The sequence below is a fragment of the Sminthopsis crassicaudata genome, chromosome 5, assembly GCF_048593235.1.
Source record: "Sminthopsis crassicaudata isolate SCR6 chromosome 5, ASM4859323v1, whole genome shotgun sequence".
Lineage (NCBI taxonomy): Eukaryota > Metazoa > Chordata > Mammalia > Dasyuromorphia > Dasyuridae > Sminthopsis > Sminthopsis crassicaudata.
In genome coordinates, this window is record NC_133621.1 from 292595142 (window position 1) to 292616195 (window position 21054).

The 21054-nt window shown below is 41.7% G+C and overlaps 1 protein-coding gene across 1 annotated transcript in view; it reads right to left on the minus strand.

Moving 5' to 3' along the window:
- Positions 1–6326: 6326 nt before the first annotated feature.
- Positions 6327–21054, minus strand: part of NUAK1 (NUAK family kinase 1) — a 79886-nt gene continuing 65158 nt past the window's right edge. Inside the window, exons 5-7 of the mRNA XM_074271475.1 lie at positions 16224–16343; positions 14123–14255; positions 6327–10920 (exon numbers count right to left, since the gene is read on the minus strand). Of these exons, the coding sequence (XP_074127576.1) occupies positions 9764–10920; positions 14123–14255; positions 16224–16343 (1410 nt within the window). The 3' untranslated portion in view covers positions 6327–9763. The remainder of the gene's footprint in view (positions 10921–14122; positions 14256–16223; positions 16344–21054) is intronic.

Consider the following 21054-nt stretch of genomic DNA (forward strand, 5'->3'; position numbering starts at 1 on the left):
ATAGCAATAACGCACAGGGTATTAGTGATGACTCTCCCCACAGCCAGTGCAGGCTCAATGTAGTGTAACAAATATGAATTATACATGCAAGTAGTGATATAACAAACAAGATCTTGTAAAAGATTTCCAGAAGTCCTAGAAGGAGGGTATATAAACAATAGTCACATGCACACCTTCTTCAGCAGCCAAGAGATAGTCCAAAATCAACCTATTGTCCATTGCTTCACATGTCAGGGAATCCAATGATTCCTGCAGATTTTGAAGTCCTACAACAGTCTTTTCATTTCTCAGAAAATCCAATGATTCCTGAGGGTTTTCAAGTCCTACAACAATCTTATCATGCCTCAGAGAATCCAATGAGTCCTGAAAGTTTAGAACTACAATAGTCTTATCATGTCTCAGAGAATCCAAAGATTCCTGAGGGATTTGAAGTCCAACAACAATATTTTCATGTCTCAGGGATTCAAATGATTCCTGAGGATTTTGAAGTCCAACAATTCTTGATGTCCATGAGTCAAATGCCATAACTGCCATGCTCTTTCAGTGGTGGGCAAAGTCAGCAATGGAACCACCCAATGTTTCCTCATTTCAAGAGTCTGCTCCATCTCTCTCTGATGGACAAGATGAATATGGCGCATTGGCACCCATCTGATTCCTTCTCCATCTGTGGAGATACAAGCAAACCCTCTCCCCCAAGTAGTTAACCGGTCCCTTCCATTCACCACTCCACATCATCTGGTGATTATCTAAAGACAGTGGAGCTGTTCGTACTGGACATTGCCCTTGCAATGGGTTTTAAAACCTGTCTGCTGGACCCAGTGCATCTTTGTCAAAAATCAAGAAATTAATAATATAAAGAGCTAGATTTAGAAGTTCTCTAGGGTTACCTGTGGCTTCCCTTTTCTTTTGTTTTTGGAGGAGAGTCTTAATGTCTCTGTTTCTCCTCTCTACTATTACCTGTCCTTGAAAATTAAAAGGTATGCCAGTGGTGTGTAAAATCTTATATTATACACAAAAGTGTACAAAATGTTTAGAAGTATATCCAGGTCCATTTTCTGTTTTTATTGCTTGTGGCACACCCATAATTGCAAATGCTTGTATAAGGAATTCAGTGACCACTCAGGCTGTCTCTTTTGCTGCTGGTATTGCAGAAGTGAATCCTGAAAAAGTGTCTGCCACAACATGGATAAAAGACAGACGACCAAAAGATTTATAATGGGTCACATCCACTTGCCAAATTTCATTGAATCTCAAACTATGAGGGTTCTTCCCTGGAGGGAATGGAGGAGTGTGGAAAGGAAGGCAAGCTATGTAAAGGTCCTTTAAATGGTGGCCATGGTGCAACAGGAGATTGAGTGGCCCAGATGTAATCTCTGTGGATATAGGACTGCCCTGTGGGTGGGATCCTGGCCATATTGAAATAGCTTCATAATGGGTGATGGCTCTCTCGCTGGTTGGCTGTGTGTATGACCTCACAGGACCTTTATAAGCCCACTGCAGGCAGCAAGTCGCTCTCTTTAACCTGGCTCCCTAGCCTGGGGTAGCCAAACCAAGCTGATGGATAGCCGAGAGAAGTAAGGAGTTTGGTAGTGAACACGTGGATCTTCAGATCAGGTGTTCACTAGGGAGTTAACAAGTCAGGGCATTATGTGAGTAGGTGTAATAAAGGCTTTTAAGATTACACATGGCTGTTCTTGAGCATGCTTTTGGTTATTAAACTACTATTCAAGAAATTGTAGCCAGAGACCTTTGAAGGCTTCAGAGGAGGTGAGCCAGGTAGAGTTGACACTGCAAAGGTCAGTGGGCCTAGGACAGACTGGTAATAATAACTGCTAGGAGGGCATGTTACAAGCCATATAGGCTTTTACTATGCTACTAGCTTCCTCTCTTGTTATTCCAAATTGTAAATGTAAAGCTTGAGCAGCCTGATGATATTTAAAATGAGATTCTTGGGTTTCCTGAAATAAAGGAGTATTGGCCAACATAGTTAGAAGGCTATCTGCCTTTGAATTACCATTAAAAAATAGGACCTGGAAGTCCATTATGAGAGTGGACATGCAAGATATAAATCTTATCTGGGTGCTTTCTCACTTGCTCTTGAAGTTCCTTAAAGAGCTGATATATATTAGAGGCTACAAATTTTATTTGGGCTGCAGCAATTCTTCGTATCATACCTACTGAATAAGCTGAATCAAATACTACATTTATATCTCCTGGATAATAAGATTGCATACAATTCATTCTGCTGAGTGGACTTAAAAAGGAGTTCTGACTACTCTCTTTATAGTTAGTCACAAGAGTATCCCAGTGCAAATATTATGTTTGGATGCATCTGTAAAGATAGTTGGTCCTTTAAGAGGAACTTTAAAAACCTTTTCTTCAAGAATCTACCACCAATTATGTAATAGTCTGGTTATCTTTAATGGGGAACCGTGTGTAAAATTTGGAGCCATGGCTAATAAAATTTGTGACTCTGGCATCGTTTCACAGCAAACATTAATTTGTGCATTAGTATAAAAAGTGTATATCTTGTCAGGTCTTATTTCAGATAATTGCAGTGCTCACTTAATGGCCTTTAATAAAATTCTAGCCACAAGCACTGGGTAAGGACTAAGGCTTTGTTCTGGTTGTGCTGGGAGATTCACCCACTCTATCACACTGTCTCCTTGATGAAGAATTGCTGTGGGTTCCTCTTGTGTAGCAAAAACTGATATTTCCAAGGGTTTTTGAGTGACTATTTCAACCACATTGGATAAAGCTAATTCAACTTCTCTCAAAGCCTCTTGAGCTTCTACCTTGTCATTTTTACCGGGGAGAAAAACCCCATGCTTTGATAGCAACAGCAGCAATTTGCTCATATGTTGCTATGGGGTAATTAATCTGTACTGAAATGTCTGCATAAGAACCTACACCTGTTAGTTGGTCATAGGTGATTGGAGGATTAACTCCACTTTGACTGTTTCGTTGGGCTTGTATCCTACAGAGCTCACTATATTCAAAAAGCCACAACAAGTTTTGTCCAGATTCTAAGCATGTCCTTGCTATAGATTTCCAGTCCCTAGGGGTTAAGACTTCATAAGCCAAATTCTGTAATAACATCATAACATAACATGATGTAGCCCCATAAAGAGTGCAAACCTGAATGAAGATTTCTAGATCAAAAGGAGTGTATCTTCTACTTTCTTGACCTGAAGAGTTAAACTGTTGAATCACAGGATATATTCCTGTTCTCAAATCAGCTAAATCCTGCCCTTCTTCTGTAGCTTTAAGTGGTGCCTTTTGTAATCTAGTCATAGGAGGGGGTGATTGTTGGGGCAGGAGGTGCTGATGATACCACTGCCCCTACCACTCCTCCTCCTCCCTCCATCCAGGAAGGTGAAGTTGATAGGGGCGTGTCAAGAACCAATTACAGTTTAGGTGGGGTTGAAGCTTCGCCCTTCACCACGCCCTTCATCCTCATTTAACTCCATATGCCCTCTAGTGATATTGCTATTAATCCATTCACTGTCTTCCTCTTTTTTCTCACACTTCCTCATCTGCCTGTTCTTAAAATTTTCCTTTTTTTTATAACTTGCAGGATTCTTTAAGACCAGTTATATTATGTTGTATATATAGGATATTTCCTTGGAAATTGAACCAGGACCTTTATCATTGTAGTATTCACACAGTTAATCGCCTACTAGTTTCTAATTATCTGCCCCTATATCTTCTTCCTTTAAGAACCAAGGGGACATGCATTCTAATGTACCCAAGAGTCTAGCGATCTGCAATCAAGTTATATTAAGCCTTGTGCTTTAATCATCTTAAGCATGCTTTCTATAGTGCTCCCTTGGGGCAGGGGTGGGGGTGGGACTGAGGATGGGGGAGACTTCTTCAGTGAAATTAGGGTCCTTGGTCCACACGTTGGGCACCAAATGTGATGACCACATTAGCACCCTGGATCCCTTAGAATCAGCCGGAGTCAGGATAAGCAAAAATCCTTGGTCTTTATTTTTGGTCCATTTAGGGGAGAAGTGAAGAGGATGTACACAAGCTCTCCACAACCTCCCTCCTCTTTGTCTCTCGCTCAGAAGTGACTCTGGCTAGTCTTACTCCCTCCAACAATTTTCTGTATACACCAATTGTCCAGCCAGCACAGAATAGTGGGAAGGGCCATTTTCCAAACATATGCTAATAGTGTTGTCCAATCAGTAATTAGCCTTAATTGCTTGGTTATCTGACCTCAGTGCATCAACTCATGAGTTTTAGCCCTTTATACCCACCTAATGGTATTTTCCTTTCTCCTGGAAAATTGTGAGTTCCACTGGGGAACTTGTCTTTTCCATTGTTAAAACCTCTTTCCTCATTAACTAAATGCTCTCCCAAATCTATTTACCACTCCAGGTGCCTATTTTAGCTCTTCATTTCATCTTTAAACTCTTCTCCTAAAAAATTGTACTACATTTTAGTAATTCTTTACATGTGAATTGCTGCCAGACCCCATCATTTAGTGCTTACATTCAGTCTCATCACTACCACCATATTGTCCTCTCATTTTAAATTCTAACATTTGGTCTCACTTTACCTAAGCAACCAACAGCTTTCATTTGCCATCCTAGCTAATAGTTTCATTCCCACCCCCAGGGACTACCATAAGTCAAGTTTAGTTTTACTATATTCTCTCTGGATTGGAGAAGGAGTGCAATGGTTGGAGCATAAGACCTGAATTTGAATCTCACATCAGATAGCAGATGTGTGATCCTAAGCAAGTCACTTAACTTGCCTCTGTCTGCCTCAGCTTTCTCATCCAGAAAAGGGATAATAATGGCGCCTCTCACACGGGGTTTTTGGAAAGATCAAATAAAAAAAAATATGTAAAGCACTTTTTAAACTTTGAAAAACTATGTAAATAGAAGATAGATGTTATTATTCTTCCTTTTCTATTAAATTATACCCATTTTTTAAAATCCAAGGGGGGAAAAATACATTTTTTATGATGCTTCAAGGTTTACAAGGCATATAATCACTTTGGGAATTAATTACAGGTGTTCTACTTGGGCAGCCAGATGGCTCAGTGGAGGGAGAACTGGAACAAAGAAGAGTAACCTTCATGAGTTCAAGAATGACCTCAGACTCTTGCTAACTGAGCAAGTTATTTGCCATGTGTTTGCTTTTGTTTCCTCATTTATAAAATGATCTTGAGAAGGAAATAATAAAACACTCCAGTATCTTTGCCAAGAAAACCCCAAATGGGGTCACAAAAAGATGTGACTGAACAACATTATGATCCCCATTTTAGAGAGGGGAAAAGTGAGACTGAGAAATTCAGTCAGTCCATGAACTCATAGCTAGTAAGTAAACTCAGGTCTTTTGTCTTTGAGCCCCTCATTCTCTCCATTACTCCTCATCATCTCTCCACTGAGCTAACCTCAAAGCATTCAATCCATACTGACCTTTCCCAGGTCATTTCCCAGCCTTTTAAAGCATTATACCCTTAACTCCCAAATGACCAGAACTTTTGTCACTAGATTACCTTCTTCCTCAACATTTTTTAATGGAAGCATTTTATTCACTGCTGGTGTCTAACACAAGCTGAATTGTGATCAGTTATCTTGGATGTGTCTTCTCTTCCCAGAGTGTAATCTCTTTGAAGGCAAGAAAGACAATCAAAGATTTCTTTTCCCCACAATAGTAAGCACATAGTACATACTCAATAGTTACATAATGCATCAAACCCAGTTGTTTTATTCTGGTACCAATATGGCAGAACTCAAGTTCCCATGGTTTATTCTGGCCCAGTCAATCCTTTTATGACTTGTAGATATTCATATAAAACTCCCTAAGTTTCCCCTTTAAAAAAATTGATCTAAATTAGCAATAGTGAAGTTTTTAGACTTTAGAATGGGTCAGAGAACACTGGTTCAAACCTTGAGGTCAGATTTGAATTCATGAATTCGAGTCCTTCCTGATTCCAAGACCAATTTTTCAGTGTGCCAACAGCTGCCCAAATATTATAATAGCTGTAAATAAGCCCCAAAGTCATTGTTCCTTTGGTCACTTACTTCCTTGGGCCTCAGTTTCCTAATCTATATGATGGAGGATTGGACTAAATTGAATTAAAATCTACAAATCTAAAAATTGAACTAGATCTACAATCTTAGGATGCTATTTATGGATTGTAATCGATGAATCCTACCAATTTCAAGTTCCTCCAATTCTGTGATCAGAAAACTCACCCATATTTTATTCTAGTTATTCCTAAATCATGGCCCATGGGACAGGAAGGGGCAAAGAGAAGAGAACAAAGACCAGACCAAATATGATGAAAAGATACCAGATCACAATGGTTCAGTTCAGCTTGTTGCATTTTTTATTTAATCTTAAAAAAAAAAAAAAAAATCAGTATCCAATGAAAAATCCACTTTGGGTGAGTTCTCCAGCTTTTTCCCATGTGCCACTGAGCTCAAACAAACCAATGAGAGAAAATCAATTTTGGCTGGAGCCTTTAAACGCACTGCACCAATTAAATTACACCAAATATATTATTATACCTTTGAAATGGCTTTCAGACCAATAAATAAAAAAAAAAGACAAATTCAAATAAAAAAGTCAACTTTGTATTACAAAAAAAAAAAAATAGAAATTAAATAAAAATCACAACACTGAGTGAAACAATTATGTGCAGTCAAGTTTTTCCTTTCTTTCTCTCTGTATCTTCCTCTTTTAATCTTCTAGGAATGATAACATGCCAGTAAACCCCTACAGAACATTTCCAGTCTGACGATAAGCAATCGATCGTTCATTCACATTTGTACTTGAGAGAGCAGGCTTGGGCAACACCCTCCCTCCCCTCCATTTTCAACCTGAAAAAAATGCTTCTGATATCTGAACCGGCTTCTCAAACATGGAGGCCAATCCAGGTTACCATAATTTGATTTCCACCTGGCACTTTCCAAACATTAGGGAAGATTTGCAGCTCACCCATGAAGGGAAGGATTGGTATACCCATTGGGCAGATGTGTAAACGGAGACACCAAGGGGTCTTGCCTAAGAGGGATGGATACCTGGAACACCAGGTTCCCTTTCCAGCATCATTAATTCCATGGAAATTAATTAAACATCACTCCTGCGAGGACTGGTTAACGGGAAGGCTAGAATCCAGCAGAAAAGTTGGCCGAAGGTGCTCCCGGCTATTTCAAGTTTCTCTTTCCAAGAATCCATGAACTTTTCGACTCTGGAATCAGAGATCTTATGTTAAGAATCTCACTTCTGATCACTACTTTTGTGACATTGGAAAAGTCACAACTGATTCACCTGGAAATACGGAGCTTCTAAGTCAATGATCCTATGATGTATTTGATGTATTGTGTGATTTTGAACAAGTTTTTGAAACTTCCGAGACCTCAGTTTTCCCCCCTGTAAAATGAGGGGTTGGTCTAAATGGCCTTTGAGGTCCCTTCTTTGCTCACAGAATGGAATACAGGAGTACTCTAGGAGTGGAGGAGCTAAGAGGGGAAGAATACTTGGAGCAAAACGATATTTCACTGGCTTTGGAAATACACTGCACCAAAGTTCTTAAGAGTATTAACAGCTGTTTGGCAAAGAAAAAAGGAGGGTGCTGAAAGCAATGGGCACATATGCAGCCTTTGTACCTGAATCACGCAGGGAGCTTCCTGACCAGGCCAGCTGTGGTTCAGACAGCTGGCAGCAAAGAAGGTTTGCTTTATCATTTGTTGAGTTTGTGATGTACAAAATGGCACAGGGGATGAATTCCCAAAAGCCTTTACCCTGCCCCACCCTTTATTTTTAGGAAACATCCATTTTCCTTGTGGAGTGTACAGGGAGGAAGGGGGGTTAAGTCAACTGCATTAGGAAGCAGTGGGGAAAGAGCATAGATTGATTAGAAATCCTGAGAACCGGGTTCAAGTCTTGCCTCTCTGTGGGGAAGGCACTTCATCTCTTGCCTCTTCATTTCTTTGATATGTATGATCCCCAGCATGCTTTCTAGTTCTAACCTTCCCATAGGGCTGAGCCCTTCCTTTGGCTCCCTTAGCTGGCCTGAGAAATCCAGGGGACAATCTCCAAGAGGGCAGGAGCTGTTTTTTTTTTGTTTTGTTTTGTTTTGTTTTTTGCTTTTTTCTATGTATTCCCATTGCTTAGCATAGTGTCTGGTATGCATTAAGTGCTTAATAAATGTTTTATTGGTTAACTGGTTAAGATGGGAGCAAAGCAGTGCCTTCTTGGTGAGGAGACAGATGAGTTCTAGATGGCATTCTCGATGCTCCAGAATCTCTAAGGTGCATTTCTTTCATCTTCCTACTCCTTCTCCAACAGCTATGACCTCCCACATTTCTCTGCTTCCCACAGCCTGGCAGTCGACCCATTGGTTCCAATTTGGCCAGGCCTGGGGACTCTGTAAATACCCTCCCAACTAAGGTTTATTCTACACTAGTCCATCCCATCAGGAGGATGGAGAATCATTCTGGATGCTACAGGAAGCCCAGTCAAACCTTGCCCCAGATAACTAGTCGTTGTATGAATCTGGGCAAATCGTTTCACATTTCGGGTCTCATTTCCTCATCTATAAAATGAAGGGATTGGACCCAGTAGCCTAAAAATTCTTTCTATGACCCTGTGATCCCCATTTCCATTTAAAAGCCCAGAATTTTGATGCATCCTCCAAACCCTTACAATCTACTGAGTTAATTCTGTTTGGGGGGGATGCCTATTCTGACGGCCTTTCCACTACTTGACCAATCACTACACTCTTTCCATGTGCTAACATTCTAAAAGCAACCTACTCTAAGCTCCCCAAGCCTGTGCACACCCCCTCTAGCAAGAGGGCACTGCTTGCAGACAGCAAATCGGGCAAGAGTTGAACCAGTTAACCCTTTGGAGACTACAGACACGAAAGGACGCCATCCATCAGGAGCCTGAGAGGCAGTATTCCAGTTAATACTGTGACCTTAGAAAAGAGTGATTGATAAAAATGTCTGTTCCTGAAGGGGAGTCGCCTAAGCTAACACCCAAGAGGCTGCTCCCCCAGCTTTGTGTCGGCTGCTAATTTTACTACCCAGCTCCCGGGGAGCCTCTTCTCAGAACTAAGAACACATAATACACTCCAGAAAACTTTACCCCTTCTTTTCCCCTGCTCCCCTTCAGGCGGCTGTAAGAATGGGGCAAGTGAGATGGATAAAAAACAAAATGGTGGGCAGCAAGAGGGAGATGGTGAGGGCCAGGAACCAAGCGCTCCAGAATCCACAACACTCTTGTGACCTTTCCATTTGGGGTGACTATCAGCCAATGGTATCCTAGTGGCTCAAGTTACGGATGCTCCTGCCCTTAAAGAAAGCTCATGGTGGAGGGCTTGGGGAGGAGCTGGCCACAACCTGTGCTTTGGGAAGCTCAATGGCTGGTCCCACAGACTCCTGAGAAGAAAAAGTAGCCTCATTTGGGACTGACTCTTCCAATGTCAGTCTCCACTCCCTCCACTGCCCTGGCCAGAAGCAGTCTGGATGGGATTCTGAAAGAGAGATATCCCTTATACTCCTGCCAGCTGCTGTGTCCTTTGAACAGATGGCATCAAGTACATGCTCATTAGACCCAATGGGCTCTGGGTGGCAGGGCACGCTCATGGGATTTGGCAAAGGAAGATCCTCCAACAGGTTTTTAGCTCCTTGCTGTGCATCAGTAAAGCAGTAGCCAGCAGGTGTTGCCACGGCCCAAAGGCGAGCCATCACGCATCTCCGCCCTCCCCTCCCCATGTTCCCCATCCATCCAGCCGCTAATTCAGTTTGTTACAGATTTCCAGGGCTTTCTTATACACCTGAGTCACATCGTCCATGTCCGTGAGCAGGGAGAAACTGTTGTCTACCAGCCGGTTCCGATACCGTTTCAGGTACTGAGGCCGTGGCCGGTTCTGAAGGCCCTCAAAATCCTGGATCTGGAGGAAGTTCTCGGCAGAGACGCAGCTCCGGATCCGCTGCTGGGCAGGCCGGCTCTCCTGCAGGTCGAGCAGGTCAAAGGAGTCACTGGAAAGGATGCTGTCGTCACTGATCACGCTAGAGGGGCGACTGTAACTCCGAGAGAGCCCTTCCCCCGGCCCGCCCCTTTCTTCCATGGATTCCAGCATGGGCGCCCCCGGGCTGACGAGAGTAGAGTCCGTGCTACTGGCCGAGTACTTGCTACTGTGTTTCAAGATCCCCTTCCTTCGGTAAGAGAGGTTGTGGGGACCCCCCCGGGCAGAGTCAGGGACGCCTGGAGAGGGGAGGTTGCTGCCTCCTGGAGCATCATTGCTATCCAGCAATTCGGAGGACTCGCTCCGTTCTGGAGATGAGTAGTAACCAGATTCTCTCTGCTGGGTCTTCTTCAAGATGCCCTTTTTGGGCATCGTGGCCGACTGCTTGGGTCCAAGTTTGCCAGCTCCCTCAGTCTCCACGGGGCTTTTCAGGGGCGCCCCAGTCCTACAGAGCTCCTGCTCCATTTTAAAACCCGAGGGCAACGTGGGGCTGACCACCCCTTCGATGAAACCCGCGCTGTGAGACCGATGCTCACTGTTGCTCCGTTTTTTCAAGATGCTCTTGGGCCTTTTGGAGCTGGACTTGCATGGGCTTTCCCCGGGCCCATCCTGGCCAGATTGGGCAATATCATTCTCCTTTTTAGACTTCTTCAGTGACCTCTGTCTTTCCAAAGCTCCTTCTGAGGTGCCGGGCTTGGCCAAGCATTTGACTTTGGTCTCCCCTTCTGCTTGCAGGCCCGTCGAGCGATGGTGCCAGTCGATGATCCGGGCCAGCAGCGGGGACTCCGAGTCCCTCAGAGCATCACAGTCACAAACGCTACTCTTGTAGCCCCAGTTGACCCACCAGTGGTTGGCAATGTCCTCAATGGTGGCCCGGCGTTCGGGGTTGACCATCAGCATCCACCTGATCAGTCCCCGGGCATCTGAGATCAAGAACAGAAAAGTCTTCGTTAACAAAAAAGGGAAAAACTTGATCATAAAGAAGGATAACTGGATGTGTAGATGATTAAAGAGGCGCCACAAAGGAAGACCTTAACAGGAGCTCTGGATGCACCTACACTACTGGCTCTTGGGTTAAACAGCTTCAGAATTTGTTCTGAAAGGATAATGTGACATTGGGTTATCAAGTAACTTTATTTTATGTAAAGGGAAAAAATGGGCAAAAAGAGAAAAAAGTTCTTGACCTAGAACAGGACTACCAGATACCTCCAGTGGGTACCATTTCTACAAAAAAAGGGGAAACACAAAGAGATTACTAAATATTCCTTTATCACTTGGAAGGGACTTATATGCATACATATGTGTATATATGACTCTCTGTGTACACATATCTCTGGTACAAGACACATGTAGGGGTGGCTAGGTGGTACAGTGGATAGAGCAGCAGCTCCAAAGTCAGGAAGATCTGAGTTCAAATCTGGTCTCAGACATTCAGCACTTCCTAGCTGGGTGACCCTGGGCAAGTCACTTAACCCCAATTGCCTCAGCAAAAGAGAAAAAAAGACCCATGTATACACATATACTTTATACATATGTACATACATACATATATATACCACATCATACACTATCCTTTGAAAATGAAAGGCAAAGTCTTCCCTGGAGAAATGAACCTGGGGCTGTAGGGAATCATGCATCAGATAGGGGAAACTGAGGTCAGTGGATACCCACACAACTGTGAGGACTTTCTCTGAGGTTTTGGTCTACTCTATGAAGGCAATATTGCCAATTGGGGACATGTTGATACCTAAAGAAAGTATTTGGATGGATTGGGTCAATGGTTCTCTATTCTATTAAAAGTCAGATCATCTTTTTCATGTTTTGTTTATTTACGGAGTGGGAGTTGAATGCATAGGGATCTCTAGGAATCTCTGTGGGCCTTAATTTCCTCAACTGTGAAATAAAACGATTAGATCAGATCAGTGATGTCAACTCAAGTAGAAGTGGGAAGCCACTTATTGATTAGAAAACTATATTTTAATATTATCTATCTTCTATTTTATTGGGAGGAAGGGGCAGCTAAGTGTCACAGTGGATAAAGCATCAGGTCTGGACTCAAATTCAGCCTCAGACACTTTTTAGCTATATAACCCTGCACAAGTCACTTAACCCTGTTTACCTCAGTTTCCTCATCTGTAAAATGAGCTAGAGAAGGAAATGGCAAACCACTCCAGTATCTTTCTCAAGAAAAAACCCCAAAACGAGTCACACACACACACACACACACACACACACACACACACACTTTATTTTTAGTTATTTTGTTAAATATTTCCCAATTATATTTTAATCTGGTTCAGGTCACAAGGGGCTACAAGTGTTTGACCTCTCAGGATCAATGATCTCTGAGATTCCTTCCAGATTTTAATCTTTAAATATCTTTTGTTTTCACTTCTCAGATTGGCTAAGATGACAGGAAAAGATAGTGATAAATGTTGGAGGGGATGTGGGAAAACTGGGACACTGATACATTGTTGGTAGAGTTGTGATCTGATCCAACCATTCTGGAGAACAATCTGGAACTACGCCCAAAGGGCTATCAAACCCTTTGTCCAGCAGTCCCATTACTGGATCTGTATCCTAAAGAGATCATAAAGGAGGCAAAAGGACCCATACGTGCAAAAATGTAGCAGCTCTTTTAGTGGTAACAAAGAATTGGAAAATGAGTGGATGGACATTAATTGGAGAATGGCCGGATAAATTATGGCACATGAAGGGAATGGAATATTATTGTTCTATAAAAAAATGATGACCAGGATGATTTTAGAAAGGCCTAGACAGATTTACATGAACTGATGCTGAGTGAAACAAGGAGAACCAGGAATACATCGTACATAGTAGCAGCAAGAGTGTGTGATCAAGTATGAAAGACTTGGTGCTTCTCAGTGATTCCATAATCCAAAGAAATCCAAATAGACTTTGGACAGAAAATGCCCTCTGCATCCAGAAAAAGAACTAAGGAGAATGTAAATCAATACATGTATGTTCACTTCTTTCTTTTTCCCCTCCTTTCTTCTATGGCTTTTCCCTTTTGTTCTGATTTGTGTCTTCCAATATAATTCATAAAATAATATGTGTTAAAAATAAACTTTAAAAAATCTTTTGTTTTAAAGACATGTCTGGGAAGGACACTTAAACCCAGGTTTGATGCCAAGGCCTGCTCTCAGTGCCATGCTCTGTTTTTCACATAATCCACTTCCTACCTCAGGGTCAGGCAAGAGAACTGATCTGTATCAGGTCTTGCTCTCAAATTACAGCCTGTCTGCTCTAACCGCTGGGAAACTTCTCCTCTCCCAGACCTAGCTAAAAAGACCTTATTGGAACTTCCTGGAGGCCAGACAAACCTACCATATATCTTGGTTTATGAGGTTGACCTTTTGAAGTTGGGGAGGGGGGGTAGAAGTTCCCAAATTGGGGTCAGTTTATAGGCCAAATATTTCAGAAGCTAAGTCCCTGCCTGACCCCCTTCCAGTGGCCTCAGGCCTACAAAGTTGCTCCCAGGCTAGTTGCTCCAGGGGCTATTTTGGCCACAGTTGGGCCTATATTAGCCACAGTTGGATAAAGGAAAGAGGTTTCTCTGACCAGAATTTTGATCCCAAAAAATTCAGGTTAGATTATATACGTCAGGTGAATTAAGACTGTGATATATGATAGCCCCAACCAACCAAAAGTTATTTCAAAAGAGGAAGAGAAGGAAAGGGGAGATATGATTGGTTAGAATAGCAAGAGAGGGGAATGCAGATGTGGTAAGGTTTAATACAGTGTCACCAGCATAGAGAAGGTCCTCACAGGTGTGAACAGAACTTTTAACCTTGACCCAGCCCCTAATTCTGTGGCTCTTTCAATGAGACCCGGAGCAGAATGAGGGTCTAGGAAGCTCTGAAGCAGGATATGATGTTGAACAATTTTCCAAGGAATTTTTAGGGTTCTTCTTCAGGAGCTAAATCACCCATCTTTCTCTGTTGGGTATAGCTCAATCAGGGATTTGGAAGGGGAGACAATCAGGGACCCTCTGGTATACTCGCTGTAATAAATTGATGCTCAAAGTATTAGCTGGGCTTGAGAAGGCAGCATCATTAGCCTCCGCATCAGCTCTCAGCGGCGATTCCCAGCTCTGCTACGCACCTGAAGGTTGTGTGGGCTCCCGGTATTCCCCACTGCTGATCTGGCGGATGAGATTCTTGTGATCGAAACCATCAAAAGGCATTGTCCCATAAACCAGAGTGTAAAGCAATACTCCCAGGGCCCAGCTGTCCACCTGGAGCAGAAAGATAAGAAGCAGAAGAGAAATAAAGGTCACTTCCATGGGATCTTTTTCTACTACAGCCCCCTTTGGCAATCTGGTGAAGCCCATGGACTCCACCTCAGAATGTTTTAAAATAGAGAGGATTTTTTTCTTTTTTTGGAAAAAATAAGTTTTAATAGCTCAAAGTCCAAGATTTTTGAAACACCATGTATAGTTATCCAATTTTCTTTTAAAAAACAAGTTCATAGAGTCCAGGTTAAGAACCTCTAACCTAGACCATAAGCAGAGCCAAGCAAGCAGATGGCTTCAACCCTATTCCTCCTTTAGTCTCCCAGGCTGCATTTAGCAACTGGTATGTGGTAACTGTCTATGATTGACAGATGATCTCCAAAGCATTACAGCTGAATGTCACAGGCGTTTCCAGAAGGGAGGCCTGAGTCATTCCTACAGTGACTATAGAAGAATAATGGTAGGTGACCAAAAATTGGGCAGCCAGATGGGGCAACAGAAAGTATGTTCAGCTTTGAGTCAGGAAGACCTGAATCCAAATCCAGATTCAGACCATTCCTAACTATATGACCTCTGTATTCCTTCATCTTCATCTGCAAATTATATGTATAATTTTGCATAGTATTATATTATTATAGTATTATAGTATTATATTATTAGTTTCCCCATCTATAAAAAGAGGGTTGTTGTGAGACTCAAATGAGATAAGATATATAAAGTATTTTGCAGTCCATAAGGCCATTTGTAAATGCTAGCTGCTTCTTCTTCTTCTTCTTCTTCTTCTTCTTCTTCTTCTTCTTCTTCTTCTTCTTCTTCTTCTTCTTCTTCTTCTTCTTCTTCTTCTTCTTCTTCTTCTTCGTCTGCACACATATGCTTCTGGTTTGACAAATAGCTTTCCTAGAGTTACAGGACCAACATGAGGCAGGTCTTGAATCCATGTCTGTATAACCCCTAAGTGACCTCTCTTTGGGGAATATGGCAGCCCAAAAAGTTAAGACTTAGGAGCCAGGTTTAAGGCAGAGATAAGGCTACTGTCCTAGTAATAGCACATTGAGTACTGTTAGGAGCTATTAGGTTCCCTTGTTAGAAATGACATTGATAAACTGGGGAGTGTGTTTAGATGCATCCAAGATGGTGAAGGAACTCACTAAGTGGACAAACAGTAAAAACATAACTGGCTTTGGAGTTAGAGCAGCTCTGCTTTTTACTCCCTGAATGATTTTGAACAAGTAATTCCACCTCCCTGTGCCTCACTTTCCTCAACTGTAAAACAGAAGGATTGGACTAGATCAGGGGAATCATTGTTTTTTGTATTATAGACCTTTCTCTGGGCATACAGATGAATACCTATCCTATTCTTCCCCTAGATTCTTAAAATCATGCTTATTACCTATACTCGTAAATGAAGAAATGTTCAATTTCAGATAGAGATCGGCAAGAATGAAGATATAAATGTATCCCCACTCAAGTTCACAGATCCCTTGAAATCTATCCATTGACTTACGTTAAAAATTCTGACCTCTAAAAACCTTCCAGTTTTTACCCAATTTCTATTTTTAATCTGTGTGGAAAATGGCAGCCCACAAAGTTAGGGCTTGAGAGCCTCAATGGAAACCCAAGAACCATGAGGCAGAGAAGGGAACATGCTAGCTATCTTCATAAATGAGGGATTTGATTTTTTTGTGTGGTCCCAGATGGTAGAACTGGGACTTATGGGCGGGAGTTAGAGGCAAATTTAGGTAAGATTTTAGAGAAAATCATCTTAATATCGCTCAAGTTTTATGTCACCTGAAAATATAAATCACATGATGTGGGTCTCACAACATTCTGTTTAAAGAAGCCTTGATTAGGGGAAAGAAGAACATCAAGAAAAATGTTTGTGTGTGTGTGTGTTTTTCACCCACAGGAAGAATCCACTGAAATCTATTTTTGCATTTTAATTCTACTCATCACACCAGCCACATCGCTTACCTCAGGCCCTCGATAAGGTCTTCCATTGACAATTTCTGGGGATGCGTAAAGTGGGCTCCCACAAAAAGTCTGCAAAAATTTATCCTTTTGATAGAGGTTGGAAAGACCAAAGTCAGCAATCTACAAAGAAAACCAAGACACCATTGTGCTCATTAATTCAATTCAGATCAACTCAGTTCACTGAGCATTCATTAAGACCCGCAGTGCCAACTGCCTAGTTCACTGGAATTCTGGCCAACATTTCTGACATCTACACTTGTTCCATCAAACACTATCATTTCCCACAGGAGCATTCTTCCATTAGACCACAGGGCTGTATTTCCAGTATTCTTTCTCCGGGAGAAGATCCATTTGACTTAGGAAAAAAGAAAGTTACAACAGGAGATAGACACACACACACACACACACATATACAACAGATATGTTTATTGTCCTGTGTGTAGCTTAGATGGATTCATTCACTGGAAATTAACTTTTAAAAATCCCATGATCCAAAAAATTGATTTCTTACCTGCCTAAAAATAATCATGGAAAGTGTTAATCACTTAATGGAATATAAAATAATAGATACCCCTTTACATTGTTAGCATAGCTTTTAATTTACTTTTAATATTGTTTACATTAAATATTGTTGATAAATATCAATTCCCATTATTGATAACTGGGCAAAATTTAGAACAGAGGTTCTTAACCTGGGGTCTGTGAATTTTTTTTGTTGTTGTTGTATGTAATTTCACAAAATTACCTTCCTTTATAACCTTGTATATTCTGTTTTATACCCTTAAAAAATAATGTTCTAAGAATGAGGACATAGGCTTCTTATTCATAGGTTTGTTGTTTAGTCATGTTCAACTTTTAGTGACTCCATTTGGGGTTTTCTGGGCAATTACACCATAGTGGCTTGCCATTTCTTCTCCAGTTCATTTTACAGATGAGGAAACTGAGGCAACTAGGTTAAGGGTCACACAGCTAGGAAGTATCTGAGGCTATATTTGAACTTATGAAGAAGAGTCTTCCTGGCTGCAGGCCCAATATTCCATTCACTTCATCACCCAGTAGCCTCCTGTCTGGTACATTGTAAATGCTTAATAAATTCTTGTTCTCTGCTTCCGTCCCCTCCTCCCCCTCCCTCCCAATGTAATTCCCTTTCTATATTCTGCTAAAAAGTTTTGCCTGAGAAATCTCTATTTCTCTAATTCAGAGCCCAGTTGGAACGCCACAGATGGTTGGTTGCAAAGGCAAACACTAGAGAGAGCCTATTTTGGTTTCTTTCTTTTTTTTTTTTTCTAAAGAAAAGAAGAAAAAGAAATTTCAATTGAATGAATGGAATGTCATTGAAAGCAGCTGGGGCACGCTGGCTGCCCAAGAACGCCATTCACTGAGCTCAAATTGCACTTAATTATGGAGATTCCACTTTCTTATCGAGCCCCCCTGAGGAGCTGGCAGAAAGCTGGTCCAAAGGCCCATGAAGTGTGCCCCATCAATCAGAGGGCAAAGGGAGCTAGATCAGGGTACAACTCTCCTGGGCCATTCTCAAGCATCATTGTCTCTAAGATGATGCTAAGCCAGGGCTGAGGCAACACATTGTTTCTCTGATACCTGTGGGTAACGGCTTTGGATATCTCTCTCTCTCTCTCTCTCTCTCTCTCTCTCTCTCTCTCTCTCTCTCTCTCTCTCTCTCTCTCTCTCTCAGTCTCCATCTCTGTCTGTCCATCTGTCTGTCTGTCTCTCTTTTTGTCTCATACAATGTCTGCCTTTCTGCTTCTGTGTATGTCTGACTGTATCTGTCTGTCTTGTTGTGTGTGTGTGTGTGTGTGTGACTATCTTTCTCTGTCTCACACAATGTCTCTCTGTTTCTGTGTATGTCTGTCTGACTTTATCTGTGTGTGTGGGTGTATGTCCTGTCTGTCTCTCTCTGTCTCACACAATGTCTGTCTGACTGTACCTGTCTGTCTCATTCTCTGTGTTGTGTCTGTCTGACTATCTATCTCACACAATGTCTATCTCGTTCTGTGTGTGTGTGTGTATGTGTGTGTGTCTCACACACACACAGGTACTCTGACACACACACACACTTACACCTAGCCAGCAGCCTTCACACTAAGATCCTCCAAGCCTGGGCCAGTCTTGTTTTCACCGCTTAGGCTGAGAATATTTACATTAGGGCCAACTCCCATCCTAACAGACTGATGTTTATCCACTTCCCTCATTAAAGCTGTCAGAGCCCCTAACACAAGATTAATAGAAATCAAGATGACTTCATGTTCTGGGCACTTCCGTGGAAATGTATGAATTTCAAAAAAAAAGAAAAAGAAAGAAACAAAACAAGAAAAAAATAAAACTTCCCTCATCTGAGGAGTTGAAAAGCTTGGATGTTAACTCCAAGCAGCAACATAATAGGAAGAATTATTCATATTTATGACTGATGACATGCAAGCTATTCATTCAGTCAAACATTTATTATAGATCTACTTTCAAACAATTAATTAACAAGCGTTATTAAGTACCTAATATGAACTAGGTCGGGATAGAGCATAGAGCACTAGGACTGAGTCAGAAAGACCTGAGCTCAAACCCAGCCTCAGACGCTATATGACCCTGAGCAAGTCATTTTATCCTGCTTGCCTGAGTTTCCTCATCTGGAAAATAAGCTGAGAAAAAAATGGCAAACCACTCCAATATCCTTGCCAAGAAAACACCAAATGGGATCACAAAGAATCAGGCACAAATGAAACCACTTGAGAACAAAAAATGGCAAAAATGAAACAACCCTTCCCTCAGGGAGCTTATATTCTCCTAGGACTTTAATGCATAAGTCAAAACACAAAGTAATTTCAAATGGACTAAGAATTAGAGAGATAGGAAATCCGGGCTTACATTCTATGGAGGGAGACAGCATTTAAATATGTAATGAGGTACAATTGCAGATACAAAATAGCTATGATGCAATAACTTGAAGTAGATACAATGGCTCATTTTCCCACTGGGATTTGATAGAGATACAAAAAGCACTGGATTGGGAGCCAGAAAATCTGGGTGCAAATTCTTCTTTGGCTATTTTGTAACCTGGGGCAATTTCATGTTTCCATGTCAGTAAAGCAAAAGGGCCTCAGACCTTCCAATTCTCAGTCTACAATCTGATTTTGTGAATGAGAGAACAATGCCTTCAGAAGGGGGTCAATGTCCCAAAGCTAGTTACTGGCAGACACAACAAGATTTCAAACCCAGTGCTAATATTCTGCACGGAGACTTATTCCCTCAAATCCTAGAAAGTTCTGTAGCACTGAAAAGACTATCAATGTGTCCAGCCCTTCTTTTCTCAGATGGGCCCAGCCCAAGGTCACGGAGCCATGAGAACTACCAGAGTGTCGAGGGCCATCCAAGATACAGATCATCAGTTATTTGCTCAAGAAGACTTTTTGGGAGGACAACAGGGCTCTGCTCTGGAAGAAGACATTTCATTGACCCAGCTGGAATCTCTAAAAGAATGTATATATTCTCTGGTTCCCACTGATGTCATAGCATAAAACCATCTCCCTTCCCCCAAGTTGCTAGACAACAGAGACTCATTTGCGAGTCTTTGATCTACCAAGTGACAACCACACCATAAGGATGCAAAGACACAGTGGTGAATGCTGGGTAGAAAGCTAGATTAGGACATAGGAAAACCTAGATCCGAATACTCATCCTGACTCACTAGGGACAATTTGCTTCACCAAGGGTAATTTCACTTTCCTCATCTGAGAAGATTGGGCTCAACAGCTTCTAGTTCTAAATCTGTTCCCATGACTTCTCTGAGCTATGGTTTTCTCATTTGTATAATGGGCACACCTAACAAAATCATTGTTAGCTTATTTTTCAGATGAGGAAACTGAGGCAAATAGGGTTAAATAGCTTCCCCAGGATCACACAGTAAGTATCTAAGGCTGGATTTTAACATGAAAGTGGGAGGGTATTGATAATTTGAGTTATTCTTGGAGAGTTGCTGTAAATGAAATCCTAACTACCTAAGCAATTTTCCAAGAATAACTCAAATGGTTAAAAAGTATGAGTTCAGTTTCTTCTAAGTGACTCCAACACACTTTCCAGACTTTGTTTCCATTATTCATCTCAAGCTAGCTCTAGCCCAAATTTGGCATCCCCAGAACCCATTGAACTTAACCTTCTCACTTCTAGGCCTTTACTTCCACATGGCCAAATGGCTAGAGCCCATCTCCTTTTATCCCATCCACCCATCAAACCCTAGTTTACAATCCAGGACAGTTAAATGGCATCAAAGTGCATAAAACTCTAGGCTTGGAATCAGGAAGACTCATCCATCGTCACCTTGGATAAGACACTTAACTATTTGCCTCAGTTTCCCCATCTGTAAAATGAGCTGGAGAAGAATATGGCCAATCACTCCAGTCTCTCTGCCATGAAAATCCCAAATGAAACCATAAAGAGTCACACATGATTGAAAGACTGAACATCATCTTAGGTCACAATCCATTTTCTTCATGAAGCCTTCTCTTTCCTAATAGGAAATAAAACCTCTGTGTTCTTTGTATACCTTGATCCTGAACTAATTGTATTATAATCATCTTACCATCCCAACTAAACCATATACTCTTCGAGGACAGGGATGAAGTCTTATCCCCCTTCCACCCCCATCCCTAGAAATATATGATTTTAATTTTATTTATTTTAGTGACTTGCCCAATTTTGATTTGAACTCAGGTCCTCCTGACTCTACTGTGCCATCTAGCTGCCCCCAAATAAGTGGCCTTTAAAGGCCATTTGTGATTTCATCAGTGTAGAAAGCTTCCTCTACTAATGCAGTTCTGATGCA